Source organism: Nelumbo lutea, chromosome 8 (genome assembly GCF_056320005.1).
Source record: "Nelumbo lutea isolate HS-2025 chromosome 8, American lotus-T2T, whole genome shotgun sequence".
Taxonomy (NCBI): domain Eukaryota; kingdom Viridiplantae; phylum Streptophyta; class Magnoliopsida; order Proteales; family Nelumbonaceae; genus Nelumbo; species Nelumbo lutea.
The window spans coordinates 25,278,468-25,296,144 of NC_142691.1; the positions used below are offsets into that span (position 1 = coordinate 25,278,468).

The 17,677-nt window shown below is 39.2% G+C and overlaps 1 protein-coding gene across 2 annotated transcripts in view; it reads left to right on the forward strand.

Annotated features, from left to right (window-relative positions):
- The first annotated feature begins 8,712 nt into the window (after positions 1 to 8,712).
- The window catches only part of LOC148843468 (FAD/NAD(P)-binding oxidoreductase family protein), a 35,126-nt gene continuing 26,161 nt past the window's right edge, over positions 8,713 to 17,677 (forward strand). The window contains exons 1-3 of one of the 2 annotated variants that reach the window (XM_088957695.1): positions 8,713 to 8,979; positions 11,261 to 11,375; positions 14,750 to 14,846. In XM_088957695.1, coding sequence (XP_088813821.1) covers positions 8,972 to 8,979; positions 11,261 to 11,375; positions 14,750 to 14,846 — 220 coding nt within the window. In that variant the 5' untranslated portion in view covers positions 8,713 to 8,971. Of the gene's footprint in view, positions 8,980 to 11,260; positions 11,376 to 14,749; positions 14,851 to 17,677 lie in introns of both variants that reach the window. The other variant, XM_088957696.1, reaches the window with a different exon arrangement.

Below are 17,677 nucleotides of genomic sequence, written 5' to 3' on the forward strand. Positions count from 1 at the left end.
AACACCTCATTGTATGCAGCGATTCACAGTTGGTGGCCAACTAGGTTAATGGTGCTTACGAGGCTCGCAACTAGATCATGGCAGCATACCTAGCCAAGGTCAGAGAGATTCTGCCAAATTTTCACTCTTGCTTCCTCAGGCAGATACCGAGGTCCGAGAACGTTGAGGCCGATGCATTGTCTTGATTGGCCAGTACCAACGAGAACACGAAGCGGGTAGTATATATCGAAGACCTGCCTCACCCTAGCATTCTTAGGAGGGGGCAGAAGAGGTCGCTCCCATGTCAGTAACAGAACCGAATTAGATAAACCCGCTTGTCGATTATCTGCTCCACACGACCCTACCATCAGAATGTAATGCATCTTAGAGGGTAGAGCAATAGCCAGCTTGATATGTTCTGATTGATGGGCAACTGTATAGGAGATCCTTCACGCTCCCCTACCTACGTTTCTTATGACTTTTAGAAGAGGATCAAGTACTGCGCAACATCCACGAGGGACTCTGTGGAGGACACCTGGGGGGCAGGGCACTTGCCTAGAAGGCACTGAGGCAAGGATATTACTGGTCTACCATGAAGGCAGATGCCCTTGAGCTCGTCAAGAAGTGTAACAACTGCCAAAGGCATGCCAACATCCACCAGCTACCTGTTGCCAATCTGAAATACCTCACCATCCTATGACCTTTTGCTCAATGGGGGATAGACACTACTGCCACAACTAGGAACCTCCTCTACCTAGTTGCTGTGGGGAAAGGTCCGAGGATGTCTACCTACGTTGCTTACGACCTTCAGAAGAGGATCAAGTACTGCGTGACATCAACGAGGGACTCTGCGGAGGACACCTGGGGGGCAGGGCACTTGTCTAGAAGGCGCTGAGGCAAGGATATTACTGGCCTACCATGAAGGCAGATGCTCTTGAGCTCGTCAAGAAGTGTAACTATTGCCAAAGGCATGCCAACATCCACCGGCTACCTACTGCCAATTTGAAATACCTCACCATCCTATGACCTTTTGCTCAATGGGGGATAGACATCCTCGGACCTTTCCCCCTAGCAACTAGGTAGAGGAGGTTCGTGGTCGTGGCAGTAGATTACTTCACGAAGTGGGTAGAGGTTGAGCCCTTGGTAACTATTACAGCTCGCAACATACAAAACTTCTTCTGGAAAAACATAGTGTGCCGCTTTGGACTAACTCGGGTGCTAATATCCAATAACGGGAAGCAGTTTGAAGACATCAAGCTCTAGAACTGGTGTGCTAAGATGGGAATCCAACAAAATTTCACCTTGGTAGCACACCCACAAGCGAACGGATAAGCTAAAGTAACAAATAGGGCAGTTCTTCATGGACTGAAAGTTTGCTTGGCCCGAGCTAAGGGATTATGTGTGGATGAGTTGCCTAGTGTCCTTTGGGCATACCGAACCACCATCAAGACCACGATGGGTGAAACACCCTTCAACCTCACGTATGGTACAGAGGTAATGATCCCAGTAGAGATAAAAGCACCAACATTGCGACTCAAGGCTTACGACGGGGTAGTAAATGATGATGAGCTTCGTACCAACCTAGACCCGATATAAGAGGTACGGCAACCTAGACCCGATATAAGAGGTATGAGACTGAAGGGATGGGAGATCCATCATATGGATGGCCAAACCCTACAGGAAGGTTGGGTGAAATTTCAAAATTTTCTTTTCTCTCATCTGGGAATCGCATTTCCTAATTAAAAAAATTGCATTTTCAAGGTTCATTCTTGAATCCAAACCAGACCATATTTGAAACCAAAAGAGAGGAGAGGGATATACATGATACAAACTGCAGTAACTCCCAATGAAGGTGCTCATGCCCAAGGAGAAGACCAAAACCCGCTTCCACTGAAGATGACAAAGTGTGTGATGAAATAGGATCAATAAGATGGCTCTTTAGCAAGAACCAGGATTCTTCAGCAAGAATCAAATAGGGGTTGGTGAGCACGATTTCAGATTGTTTCTTCAACCAATCAAGAACTTTTCTTGATCAATTCTAGAAGAGGAGATCGAACTGCGTAGGGATGGCAAGAATATGAGAGAATTCTGCAAAACCACCATACTTATAGTCTTCTTTGGATCAGCCTCCTAATCTAATTAGGAGGGAATTTCTTGTTCCAAATCTGATATTTGGATCTGGACTCTTAAATGGATAAGAATTATCTTATCCTTCAACTAACCCTAATCAGTTTATAAATCAGATCTTGCCCCTTTTAATTAAATAAATTAAGCCCAGTTCGAATTGGGCTTTAAGCCCATTAAGCTTATGTGCTCACTTACTCCTTAACTTGCTACCCACTTGGCTCTCTTTGTATGGCATGGGACCCTTACATCGATTTACATATCAGCTACATGGGTTCAGCCCAGCCTTTGTTACAAGGCCTGAGCGAATTCACTGTAGGAGACAATGAACCCCTGATTCCATCACCATGGGCTCTTAATGGACCCAACATTTTCACTAAATGGTTCTTGGATCCAGTCACCTTATGAAAACCCAAGAACTATGCAAAATGCAAGATTAGCCCATCAGGTATTATCCTCAATGGTCTTACACTTAACCGCTCAGCCCATAATGATCAAACACTGCCCGATAAGAGAGGACCTCTCCATCGGTTGCAAGGTACAGTGTTGCACTCTCTACTCACATGGATCCCGAGATTTAAAACTTTTTGCAAACATTTTGAAACCATAATATATATATATATATATTTTTTTTTTCAAAAAACAAATTTCAAAGTTTGAAATCAACTGCCAGCAGTTTTAGGTTTCCATTAGAGAGGGTGCATTCCCCGATCATTCACTTTGTCTGACAAAGGGGCTGTTCCTGTCACTATGATCACCCACTCAGGTGAATTCTTGGGCTATCCCAACATACCCAGGTTTTGACCCCTCTAAGGATCTCATTGATTGGCATATCAAATATAGCCCAATCTGATACCTAGTGCAATACCAAAATCAAGTTTAGGGGTCAGGTGTAACATTCTAGTTTTGCCCATTTATCTCCAAGGTCCAAGGCAATACTGGAATTTGGTCTGGTTCAGGGTTTCAAGAAAACCCACACTACATGTACCTCAAGTCTCACCCTGGTAGCTGAGACAAGCCACCCCAACCAACTTGGCGGCACATCATTGTTAGCCTTGGTAGGATAAATCTCCCTAGATGTATACAATGATTGTGAAGATTCTAAACTAACACGAGTCTCATAAGTGTCCAATTTAAGGGTATTACACAAAAATACACCACAATGACATGAATCAATTATACACTTTATTCATTTACAATAAATGTCAAAAGATACATCAATCTTATTAGAGCTAGGGGCATAATTGTCTAATAGGGACTTGGCCTACATTCAGATAGCGGCTTAATAGTAGAGAGTAGCTTGGTACTATAGCACCCGAGTCACGAAACGACTATTCCGAGTTGGCAACCTAGTCCTTCGCAAGGTAATGGTACCCGAGCCCGGCATGGGTAAGCTCAGTCCAAATTGGGAAGGTTCTTACCAGGTGAGACAGGTGTTCAGAGAATGAACCTATGAGCTCGAGACCATGGAAGGGAAATAGGTACCTCGATCTTGGAACAGTGGCAATATAAATCTCAACGCAAGCAAAAAATGACTAAGTCCTAAGATCACCGAGCTGATCCTATGGACGACGAACTAGAAAGAGGACCTTAAGTCACTCTCAGAAGCCTAAGGGTTATATTGCCGAGTTGACAAAAGGCATCGGCACGATACAAGACCCAATCGCCTCTCTGGCATGGGCAGAGAAGTCCTAATCACCTCTTTGGCATAGGCTATTTAAGACCTGGTTGCCTTTTCGGCATGGGCTCAGTAAAAACCAATCGCTTTGGAATGGGTAGGGCAAAGTAGCCTGGGTATAGACAGGTCGGGCATATATACCCTATAGTGTTTGCCCACCCTGGCATACAATAACGATTGTTCCTATTTGAGTTTAGGAGTAACCTCGAATTCGAGAGTGATCTATACTTAGAAAAATTTTTGCTCCTATATGGTCTAGCTCACGAGTTCGGAAGAAATCTACACTTAGAAAAATTTTGTACACAAGGAGTTTTGCAAAATACTTGTATTCCATTGATAAAATGCTTTGAGTACATAGCAAAAACAAAAAGAAAGATCACAATTGTTTAGTCGAGCTCGGAGGCTCGGGAATCAAGTATTAACAAAAGGGGGGTCCAAGAAAAGAGGCATCAATCAGTTTAGGACTCCTCATCCCTAACAGAGGCTTCAACAGGAGGATCTATCTCCGTGTAGTCCTTGGCAACATCAGCCTCCTCTCTCTCTCCCGCCGTCTCGTCATCGAGTTGGTTGTCATCACTCTCCGCCTTAGAGTCCGGATCCTTGGCGGCTCCAACGGCTATCTCCTTGGTGATCTTGGACGTGGTGATAGCACTAAGGTTGAGATGGGGAAATTCACGTCGGGTCAACCACCTACTGAGCTTAAACCCCTTGTGGTAGCCTGCTGTCCCAACCTCGACCAACCTCTCTCGAAGCTTCGCCGAAGACTTATATTCCTCGACTGCCTTGACCTTGGCATCCTCCATCGCCTGAAGTAGGATTTTAGTTCGCTCCTTCACATGAGCCACAAGGTTCTCGTTCTCTCTCTTCAGTGCCACCTCGCACTCCTCGGGTTGCTTTTTCTCTGCCTTGAACTCCTCCTTCGCCATCAGTAGAGTCAATAGCTCCTTTTTAGCTCGTGCATTGTTTTTCAGTTGGTTGATCTCGTTGCGAGCTAAGTTGAGCTCAGAGTGGGCACTTCGAGAGGATTCTTCAGCTTCGAGAGCTCGCTTTAAATTAACCTCAGACTGGTAGGCCAAAGCGTGGATAGAGGAGTTCACATGTCAAAAGAAGAAAACAGGCATAAGTATGAAGCAATTTAAAGGCTAAATACGTACCACCATACAGTGCGTAGCCACTCGGGCCCTGAGTTAAGCAACTAGCAAGTCAGCCCAGTGAGCGACCTCCTCGGTGAGCACCGTGTCCTTGCTCTTGAGAAGGCCATACTTCAAAGTCAAAATACTCCAGACTGAGGTATCACTACCTGAAGAAATAGCGATTGTTGGTGCGGGTTGAACCTCTGAAGACGTGGTCTCCTTGGGCATGCGAGGTGAAGTGGCCTTGCTTGGGTCCTCCTCAACCAAGTCGATCACAGGAGGATGTTCGGCAACAGGTGGGTGTTCGAGGGCAAAGGTGGCGATGTTAGAGGTGGTGGTCTCGGTGTGGAAGCGAGCCTTCTTGGAGGTCCTCTTCTTCTTCTTTCCCTTCTACATGCTCCCGAAGTGTTCGTTGGTAGGGATGTCATCCTTGGCAACTACAACAAGTGATTAACTAAGTTAGATATGACACTGAAGTAAAATAAATAGGAAAAAGGTACAACAATTAGCGACCTATCAGGAGGGCTTAGACTAACTTGCATGAGCTTCTCATCGATCACGAAGTTTTTGAACTTCAGGTTGAGCTTCGCCCAAGATGGGACCTCCTCCCTTGTCTTTGGGTCCAGTCTGATGCTGGGGTCTTAGATGACATCCCTCTAGTGAGTTGTGAGAGGCCACCCCTTGGTGTTACGGACCACGAAGTAGCGCCTCTTCCAAGCCAGGACCTTGTTAGGAAGCTCATGCAACAACTTGTACCCAGGGCGAGGAGACATATAGTAACTCCACTTGTGCTCAGGTAGAACGCAGGAGGAGTTATTTTTGATGGAAATGATTGAAAAGAAGATGTCAAGGTCTATAGGTCGGTTGTAATCGTGAAGGGCAATGGTACCTACGATGTTACAGATGGAGTTTGGATGTAGCTGGTCTAGGGAAATGTTAAAAAACTTAATGATTTCGATTATAAAAAGATGGAGTGGAAGACGCATTCCGGCTACGAGCTACTCCTCAAAGACCACGATCTCATCATGACCATGATCCTAAGGAAAGTTGCCTAAGGGAATACTATAAACAAGATCATTGGAAAGCCTATACCGAGCTACTAGGGATAGGAGCCTGTCTGTTGTCATTATAGATGAACCAAACCTGTTTGGCAGGTGATCTCAATGTAAAGCGGAGGCCAACTTGCCAGAAGCCTCTTGCTCTGGTTTGTGTCGAGGTCCTCAACTTGGTCCCAGTGGACTCACCACTCCCATCTAGAACGCTATCTAAGCTAAGGCTAGACATTCTAATGGAAAGGACAAGTAAAGGAAGACGAACTCACCAAATGAAGACCGAAAAGAGCAAGACGACCTTAGACTTTGGATTTGCGATTTTATAGTGAAGAAAATGGGCCCTTCGACCCCTATTTATAACCAGTATATCCAGGAATCAACGGTCGAGATCTGCACAATCCAATGGCCTAGGAAAATTGGTTGCACACTTCCCGAGGTTGAAATTAGTTTAGTGCACGTTTTGACGTCCATGAAGACTATAATCAGCTTGACGTTTGCACGTACCTGATACACGATCTGGGTCATTTCCTGGTTGAGCCAAATGTTCAAATAGGTTCAACCAATGGTCAGCCCTCCATATCACCTAGACTTCGTGCCAAATCCATCTAGGCTCGTCATGAACTCCTTGCGCCAGGTCAAGACCCTTGGCACAAGGAGTGGGGGGCAATTGATGAAGGGTGATTTGGCACGATGTAGTAAGTAAAGGTTACGTGGATGCGATCTGCCTGAAGGATGACAACTCAGTGAAAAGAGCCTAGTCAACAGTATTTAGAATTTGAGTGTTTGGTCATCTCTGCACAAGCCATCTCGGCATAGACACCTCGGCTTAGAGGCACCTCGATACCTAATCCAGTTTGGGGCCCAAGAACCGAAGTAACACATAATTGACCCCAAAATCTTCACAACAGACTCCAAACCTAACGGGATCACGCTGCATAACTACTGCCCTTATCCTCTCCTCGCCCGAATCGAGCGAAGACGATAGACTTCATTAACTAACACGCTACTCCCCAACTAAAGCGGAAATGGATCTTATCCACTCAGGCCAAAGACCCCAAAACCATTTTCGTGAGGTCCATGGCAGCTCAACTTCATAAAGGCAATAACCTCTCCAGGGCCCAGGTACGCACAATTATTAGCTCACTAGTACACTTAACATTCAACTTTCAACTCGCAATACTAACTTAAGCATTAGAGTGACCTCCCCGAGTTCTCTAAGTTTCACGATTTTGCAGGCCGAGCCAGTTCGCCACGTAGCCAAGTTCCAGATCATCTTCCAGCTAAGAGCATCCAGATTGTGCTCTACCAATTATAAAATGTTAACAAATTACTGTAGTTACCGTTATAAAATTAAATAAATAGTTATTGCATGTTATTAGAAAATAATAATAATTATTATCAATTTATCTGAATATTACTGCTTATTACTTTGTTAATATTTATCTATATAATTATTCAATTACAAAATTTTTAACAAATTATAGATTTTATTATAAGTTAACATAAAGTTTCGAGTAACTATGAAAGTTATCATAAAATACCATTATTTCAACAAAATACTATAAATTACCAAAACTCATCATAAAACACATAATTTATTAGTGTACCAAAATCATGATAAATTACCACAAACTATCACATAATTTCCATAAATTATCATAAATTAGTATAATTTACTAAAAACTACTGAAGAAAATAATAAAAAATTATTTACCTATATTTCCACAAAAATAAATTAAAGAATCTATTAGTGAAGTTAATAGAGTACCATAAATTAGCACAAAATTATCAGTAATTTCCATACAATAATTAACCAGAAATCATGATAAATTACCACACATTATCATAAAATATTAAAAATGTCCAAAAATAACCACAAATTAGCACAAAATTACCAGTAATTGCCAATAAATTAAAACAAATTAGTAGAAATTAAATTGCCTGAATTTACCAAAGAATCTAACGAAAATAAATTACCATCATTTAGCACAAATTAACATAAATTACCAGTAATCACCAGAAAAAAACATATATAAAATAGTAAAAATGCCCAAAAAATTATCACTATTTGCATAAAATTTTCAGAAAATATGTTTATGATTTCTGGACATTTAGGGTCGGGGCTGGGAGTTACTTAGAAACTGGGTTCAGGGATGGGGTGTATGGACCCTGCCTCAAAACCAATCCACTGCCATTCCTCGACTTAGACAACTTTGACCCAATTAAGAATTTTATATGGCTACTTTTATTTCAGCTTCTCTTTAATAAAAACCCGTGCATTACACGATTCCGACTAGTATTTTAATTATTATTATTATTTTTTTCCATTCCCAATTCCCAAATTCCCAAGTGTCGAATCTGGAGCAAGGGCGACTTCTTATTTCAACGCTGACCCCTTATACCAAAAAAACCGTTAGGTATTATCCTATTTGAGTTTTCATTTTTTGTCATTTTTTGTTATTTTATTATTATTTTTTTTTGCATTTACTGTATTTTTGAACATTTCCACCGAAGAATTTTAGTTTTAAAATTTTATTTGTTTCACATTGTTTCACTTTTCCTGCATTTTTTTCTATTTATTTAATATTTTATTAATTTTCATATTTATAAATATTTTATACTTTTATTTATGATGTCACAAGTTGACCTATTTGACCGGTCGGTTTAACCGTTGATCCGGAACCGGAGAGAACAGCGGTTCCGTTTTCGGGTCGGTTTTTAAAACACAGGTTATTGGTTGAACAGTCCGAAATAGCCCGTCTAGTTCAGCTAATCTGGTTGTAACGCAGCTCTCTGTCGCAGATGAGATCGGATAGACGGCTGACTGATTGCTCTAAAAGGCTTTGATTTAATATTTCTCTCTATCTGAGAATTCGAAGCAGAGGACGAAGGGTGGTTAGTTCTGCCATTGAAGTACCGCTCTATTGTTGGTGATCTTGGTTTTTTCTCATCTGGAGTTTAGGTCTTGCAATTGTGGAAGAGAACCTGGTATTGGGAAGTCGAAGATGTACAGGTAATGCGCATTTATGATTTACCATTTCTGTTTTTCTGTTAGTTTGATGGCGTCGGACATTTCTATTTAAACTCTTGCTGTTCTAGATTACTCAAATGCCATTTCTCTAAACTTTGATACATGCGAGTTTATCTCAAGTATGTCTTTGCATTTCAGACTTATATTATATGGATAGGATGTGTTTCTGTGTTGGGTTTTGGAATTAGGCTTTGTAGTGGCATTTTAGTAATGTTGGAGACAGACCTGCTTATCATGTTCTTGTTATTTTGCCCTGAAAGCAAACAGTTAGTGGCTCTTGATAGAGTGGAATAGTGAAACAGACTTTTGTATTCAACTCCATGTAGTTGAGATATGCTTTGTGTGTTGCCTTGAATTATGTAGGACTAATCAAACAATGAATTAAACAAATAATTGATCCAAAAAAATTAAACAAATAGTTAATGTGTCATTGGTGCACTCTCCTTAAATCTCAACATGGTTTATAAGGTTAGGTATCTTTGAATAACACCTATTTCCTAGACGGTTCAGTCTTTAGGATGGTTTTGATTTTACCTTTACAAGTTTCTTGGTTCTTTTTTAATACCAGAAACTGTTTTCCTTTGAAAAATTCAAAACCATTCATCCAATGCCAGCCATTTTTTTCTTGCCGTCAGTCCAGTTTGTTCTCCAATGTTTTTTGCTAGTCAATTAGAAAGTTTCTAAATAAATGGAGGTAGTCTTTTATGATTGCATGGTTGTTATTTTTCCTTCCTCAATTATTGTAATTACAAATTATTGATAAAAAAATTGTAATTACAAATTAAATATAGGTATTGAAATAGGAGTTGAAAATTAAAACTTGTTTGCAGTTTCTCCTATTTATCTTAAAATGCAATAGGAGCACTTTTTGTTTCACTAGAAAAACGAAGTGCATATACTCATCTGTAAATTTCTTTCGAGTAACAAGTCATTGCATCTATGGGATAGACCTGTTCAAGGGCCAAGGTCGGGCTTGGAATAGCCTAGAAGCTATAGTCAACTGCTAGATCTGTCAGTGGGTTGGGTCTGGTTTGGGACAGGGTGTAGCCATTCTGTACTGATTATTAATCAGTTCTGTAAGATAGACCAATTATTAATCAGGATAAATTGGATCTGACCCGATTAGACTTGACTTCTATAATTAGTTATGATAATAACAGCTTAAAACTTCATTGTGATAATATAACCTTATAAAAATTGGAAATAAAATGATAAATTATTTATATGTTGATAAAACAAGTGATTTTAGCCAAAATTATCTCATATACTGTCTATGAAATTGCCCTTTTAAACACAAAATATAACAAAAATTACAAGAACCAGGAGACTATTATATATTATTAACTACGCAATTGGTTAGGAACAACAAGAACCAGATGACCCAATGATCAATTGGTACAAAACCACAACCAGAAGTGACATAATTGGTTCAGTCATTTTGGTTCTTCTGGGAAGACCCAGCCCATTGACAGCTCTATTAACTGCAGATATTTGCTCATTAATCATGGACTGGTTTGTGGTTGATATTGGATCATTGTAATGGGTTATGGGAGTAATTAATTACTTGGGGGGGGGGGAGGGGGAGTTGCTTTGCATTGATTATTGTTGAAGCCCATTGACAGCCTTGTTTGCTTGTTTGCTAGTAAGCCGTTTAAACCTCTTTATCTCCTCCCTTAAGTAGAGGTGTCAATTGGACCGGATTTGGTCCAGTCAAATCTGGTTCAATATGAGTCCATTACGGATGGACCAGGTCCAATCCAATGTGATGAATACTCTGGACCATTTTGGACTAGTCCAATTCTATGTCTGGACCATCCTATCTGTTCAAATTGGTTTTAATTTAGATTGGTTCCAACCCAAACCTGGTCCATTGACACCTGTATTCTTATCTTCTATAAATGGATCATTCCAAAAGTAAATATTTCTCCCCATTACCTGGTTTGAGTGAGATAAATTTGAAGAACAAGTCCCTATTCTGCATAGTTCCTTTACATAGACTTGTTCCATATGAATCACATCATTAGAGTTGTTTTTGTTATAGCTTATCTCACTTCTGGAGCTTGATGATTGTAATATTCTCTATTTGACACTTATCAATAAGATTTCATTTTAAGATGTGATTCATTTTGATTCCTTTTGTTATTGTTCACATTATTTAACTGGGTTGCATATCATTCTTTTTAGCTAATTGCCTATACTAAACAATATTTTCTTGATGTTTTTCTCTTATCTCTGTCTAATGCATTTTTTTTACTGGAAATAGGACAACTGTGAGAAAAATTGCATCTAATTACAACACCTTGAGGGTTCCGAAGAGGACTTTAAGAAACGATGCAGCTGCAGGAATATCTAGCACTAACTCAGCTAAACTCAATTCTGTAATAATTCGTATCACCTATAGATGGATATTTTTTGTTCATTCTTTCTAATCTTGATTTTCTTTATCTTGTTAAATTCTTTTACTCCTTATATGTCATTACTCCTAGCAATTTAAGTTTATTGCTCTAAGAAAGCTTTCTTGGTCCTTGATCCATTATTTGATACAATAGCAACTTGAGTCTGTTGTTTATTGAGGATGAAAGGGAGTGGAGTTTCTGTGGCATCATGTATTTATGATATCACATTCGGAAGTTCAATGTTGTTTGGTGAGGTTAGAAATTTCATTCTGCTGTCTCCCAGGATCAGCTAATTCATACTCAGGTAGCCAAGCTAGGGATGAAAATTTCACAATGTATCAGTAGGTCACTAATTCACAAAACTATGATCCTTTGGGGTTTCGACTCGTTTCAGGGGGTAGACTGACCCCTGAACAGGTTTTGATAAAAAGAAAAAAGCATAAGGTGCTTGGGGTCAAAACACCTGATATGCCCCATCTGGTGTATCGGAGTGTATCAATTTTGATCCTTGAGCCAAGCTAGAACAGTTCTGGATTAACCTTAGTTGTCCTTGAGCTTAGTTATGCTTCAGATGGACAAGGTTCTTAGTTTGTCTTTTGTGTTTATTATATTCTGCTGTCTCTTTGTCAAACAGGTTGCCTTTGCAAACTGCAAAAGGTGTGGGTTTGGGTCCTCATTTTAGAAGCTAACTATATTATTTGTTTGCTTTGTTGCTTTATTTAATAAAGTTTATCATTATTGAACAAAAAATGTACATTTGCATGATGTATCAACTGTTCAATGGCATTAGAACATAACAGAGAATGTCAAATACAACATTAATAAACAGCATCAGAATTCAAAAATGAAAAAAAAATTATTTACAGGTGTGCAAAGTAAGGAGAGGAATAATAGAGTATTTTCTGACAAGTAGCAACATTTTGAAATGCTGATAGATGTGATCACAATTAGAGTGCAATTGGATCCAAACCATAAAGGACTGGAAGTTAAGAGATGTGTCCATCTGATGATGTAGTTAGAGGATGATATCACATTTTTTTTGAAGAAGGTATAGTATCATTGAAATAGAGAACAAGTATGTATACAGGGATTTACAATCACTGTCCATGCAATCCTATACCCCCAAACCTAGCTTTACAAAAAGATTATCATAAACAAAAAAATGAATTATAATTTCTATCCTTAGAACAATTTTTTTACAGAAAGCCAAGAAAACATTTTGCCCAAAAATTTTCTCAAACACTGTTTGTAGTGCTACTTTTGTTCTTGAATATCCTTGAATTCCTCTCCTGCCAAATACACCAAAAAGCTGCTGTAGGAGCAACATTCCGTGCTAATTTTCCTCTCTTGGTGAGACCTTCGACTCTTCAGCCCTTCACAAAGTCCACCACCGATGGTATCACATAACAAAATCATTACCCCATAGACATGTTATCTCTCTCAGCTGATTTTAGTAGGGAATTTTTCAAGATCACTTTGATATGTGCTTTCTTTGGAACCAAAGTCTGCAAGGATGGGGGCTTTTAGACAGCAGCAAACAGAATTTTGCAATTATTTTAGTCTATTTTGGTTCCGTGGGCTGTGGTTCTCAAATCGTTCTTATTTCCATGTAAAAAATATTTTTGTTTGATTTCTTCTCTTTTCTTTTTCTTCTGTGGTTTCTTTCACGAATATGTATCTGGTAATTTCTTTGATGAATTCATTGTTTCTGACCTTAAGAATTATTAGATGACAGTAAGGATTTCTCAGAGTGTTCTGGTAAGGTTTCTTGGATTTTGGGGACTGTGATGCTCATTCCAGAAGGTGAATTCTCAGTCTACTGCTAGACATTTGACAAAATGCCTGGAGTTCTGATTACATTCAATCCAAAAATTTGTTTTCCTCAGGCTGCCTGCAAAGTGTCTGTTGAAATACTGATTTGTTGCATGCTTTCCATTGGCCAAATTTGGTTATTTGATCTGCTTCTTGGACCTCATGTTAGCACTCTGTTTCACTGTTTGTCAGTTCCATCTTTGATTTATTGTTTGGGAATTGCAGCTTTTTCATTAGTTGGGTCATCTGGTTAACTATTCTAACAGTCCTGGTTGGTTCCCTCTGTGGAACATTGGCCTTTTCTGATATGTTGCATGCTTTCCATTGGCCAAATTTGGTTATTTGATTGCTTCTTGGACCTCATGTTAGCACTCTGTTTCACTGTTTGTCAGTTCCATCTTTGATTTAATGTTTGGGAATTGCAGCTTTTTCATTAGTTGGGTCATCTGGTTAACTATTCTAACAGTCCTGGTTGGTTCCCTCTGTGGAACATTGGCCTTTTCTGATAACCACCTTGGGTATCTGGTTATGTAACTTCTGCAATATTTGTTCATGGTGTTTGATTGAGCTGAGCAGCTTCCTCCAGCACAGCCATGATGCAGTTCTACTTAACATTCTGCTTTGCAAACCCAAGATTTGTCACCATCTTATTTTTGGGAGGTGTACATATATATGTTCAGAAATATTTTTTGTACCTGGGTTTTTTCTAAGAGAGGGCGTTTGAGAGTAAGGTTCGACAGGTATATTGGGATATGGTAATCTAGGTATAGGTGTAGTGTAGGGCAGAAATACTATGCTTGTTGGGTATTGCTTCTGGATCTGTTATATGGGTTGTTTATGTACTGGGTTTTTTATGTAAGGTCTCTTTGTGCCTCTGTTGGGTGAGAGTCGATTGAGGGTTTCACTCTATCTTTATTGCATTTTTAGTGAAATAGTGAACCTTTGCAGCTCTCTCTCATGGATGTAGGCTACCAGAGCAAACCATATTAAAATATATTTTCTTCTTTTGGTTTATTGCCTCCTCCTTTATAGGTTATAATAAAGGCTTTACTGGGCCTGGCTATTCTTAAGTTTTTTATTGCTTTTGTCTACTTATGTTATCCTAGCTTATTGTTTGGATTTATATGTTTACCATCCAACTTGTACGATCCATTTATCTTATGTTTTTACTTTTTAATATCCACTATCTCTTATGATATAATCTCTTTATTTCATTGATTCAATTAGATTAATATTTTAAAAAATTGTGTTAACATTTTCTGTATCATTACCACTTGTTTCGTACTTTATGTGAGGTGACCCACTTTATTTGGGACAAGGGTTTGTTGAGTTGTGCTATACAGGGATATTTTTACAAATATTGTTCTAGAATCTTTGTATTTATTTATTCATTTAAAAAATTCTTGCATATTTTACGAGCAATTCTCAAATTGTTGTTTGCTTCTCAAGGAGTCTCACTTCTTTCATTATTTTTTGATAAATGAGTCTCACTTCAGTCATTTGAAGTGCATTCTTAGGCCTAACTGGCCTGTTCAACTTTCCAGGAGGATGAGAAGCTTGGGATGAGAAATATGATTGGCCAATATGACATTGCTATTGTTGGAGGTGGCATGGTTGGCATTGCCTTTGCTTGTGCTCTCTGTAGGTATTATTGCTTGTTTATAGCTTGATATAATAGGTATTATTGCTTTGTTATAGCTTAATATAACATCCCTATTTACCATGTCACACACATAATTGATTTTTACAAAGCTGAGTATATTGTTAAGTGTTGACGGACTTGATTAAAGTTTTAGTTTCTCATCACACAACACCTTGTCTTCTATGCTTTGAAATCAGCTAAGCTGCCATATATGTGTGTTTCTAATTGAGCTTGTTGTGACTTTGCCAATTGTTGAACCTTGAATAGGTATCTATTTTTGCAGAGGTGGTATCACTTGCTCTATTATGAGGATTGTGGAAAGAAAGAAACAAGGAATCTTTGAGGGGAAGTCTAGAGAAATATGTTGAATTTTTGCTAAATATTAGCTTCCTTCCTATAAAATGAACTCTAGTGCTTGAGGCATTAAATGGGTTCACTAGAGTTGGTTTTTGAGGAATTCAACATTGAGATGATTTTCATGTTCCATCTTATCTGTTTTATTTTTCTCCCTTTTTGTCTCACATGATTTAAAAGTAGAGTAAATAAAACAAAAAAAAATGGAATACATAATATATATATATATATATATTACTATTTAAAGTGTGAATGGGGTCTAGATTCTGGATTTTTTTTGACAAAAATACCCTTGCTCTTTGAACTTGGTCTCCTTATATTTATGAGGGCAAAAAACACAATTTGAACTACTATTATTAAATTCATTAAATTTCTCATCATCAAGTCCTATATTTAAGGTATTAAGTCTCATTTCCTTTCATTAAATCTTATACTTAAAGCACATTAAATAAATGAGCTTTGTGGACTTTTCTTAACTAAAACACCCCCTATTTATGAGCTTTATGGACTTTTCTTAACTAAAACACCCCTTATTTATGAGCTTTATGGACTCTCATTCTCTCTCCTTAGCAAGCTTGTAATTTTAGGCATGTTAGCTTCGATTTTAAGTGTGGTGAACCAGACTATAAATTTGTTGAATGCTCAAGGAGTGATAAAAGAAAAGGGGCTATGTTTGCAAAAAATGAGAGTGAACCCCAAATGGAAGCATTTGACTATTCAACCCCACCTGTGTTTGATGCTAATTGTGAAGAAACCTTAGAGGGTGAACTGGTGTATGGGGATGTGGGAGAGGCCTTGGTGATGTAGCGATCATTCCTAACTCCTAGGGATGAATCGTCAGATTGGCTAAGAAATAATATCTTCCACACCACGTGTACTATGGGTGGGAATACCAATTTTTTTCATGCTATGGCTAATGGGAGAAGAAGGAAAAATTTGATACTAAAGCTAGAGGTTGATGGTGTGGAGATAACCTCTCAAGAGGAGATTGCTAGTAGGATTGTGGATCATTTCAAATCAATCTTTTAGTGATCTTTAGAGAATCGGTTAATAGTGGGGGAGGAGAATTGGCCAACTTTGAGCCAAACAGATAGGGGATGGCTAGAAAGAATGATTGAGGAAGAGGAAATTAAAATAGCTGTCTTTTCTATGGATAGGGCTAAGGCACCGGGTCTAGACAGATTTACAATGGCTTTTTATCAAGATTGTTGGGACATTGTCAAAGAAGATTTAATTGGAGCCTTTAGAGAATTTGAGGACAAACATGTTGTGAGTCCTGGAGTCAATGCCACCTTTCTAGCCTAAAAAGACTGATGCCAAACACCCCAAAGATTTTCGGCCAATCAGCTTGGTGACAAGCATCTGTAAGATTCTGGCAAAAGTGCTCTCTAGGAGGATCAAAGTAGTTCTACCTTCTCTCATTAGCCAAGCACAAGTAGCCTTTATACAGGATAGACAAATTACGGATCAGATCCTTATTGCAAATGAGAGTGTGGAAGAGATGAGGAGATCGGGTAGAAAAGGATTTGTCTGCAAACTGGACTTGGAGAAGGCCTATGATTTAGTGGATTGGAGTTTCCTGTTGGAGATGTCAAGAAGACATGGATTTGGGGATAAATGGTGTAATTGGATAAGAGGATGTTTAAATTCTTGCCGTTATTCTGTTTTGATGAATGGGGTTGTTAAGTACTTCTTTCCAGCCAATAGAGGTTTAAGACAAGGTGATCCACTTTCCCCTTTCCTCTTTACTCTTGTTGCTCATGTCTTCAGTAGAATGATCTCCAAAGCAGATGAGGAGGGCCAAATAGAGGGATGGAGAATAGGGAACAGAGGCATTCCAGTAACTCACCTTCAGTTTGCTGATGAAATTGTTATTTTTTGTGAAGGGAATGAGTTAAGTAAGGTGGAGAACCTTAAGAATCTAATAAGAACCTTTGAGAGTGTCTCCAACTTGAGGGTAAACTTTGATAAAAGTTGTGTGGCTGGAGTAAATATGGAGAATAGGGAGATTGAATCCATTGCAGAGTGCTTAGGTTGCAACATTTCTTCTTGGCCTTTTACATACTTAGGGCTACCCCTAGGAGCTAACCCTAAAGAAAGTAGTTTCTGGGCCCCTATTGTGGAGAAATTTGATAAATACTTGGCGGCCTGGAAAAAGAATTACATCTCAATAGGGGGTAGGCTGACTTTAATTAAGGCTACACTTGCCAATCTTCCAACCTACTTCCTTTCAGTGTTTAGGATTCCTCCAAGGGAAGCTAAGAAACTGGAGAAGAGAATGAGGGACTTTTTGTGGGAACTAGGAGAGGTGAAAAAGGATCATTTGGTTAGATGGGAGATAGTTAACAAACCAAAGGAAGAAGGGGGTCTAGGGATAGGGAACATAGTGCTAAAGAATGTAGCCCTTTTAGGAAGTGGTTATGGAGATGGCCCCAAGAGAGAGAGAGAGACTATGGCATGAATTGGTGGAAGGCAT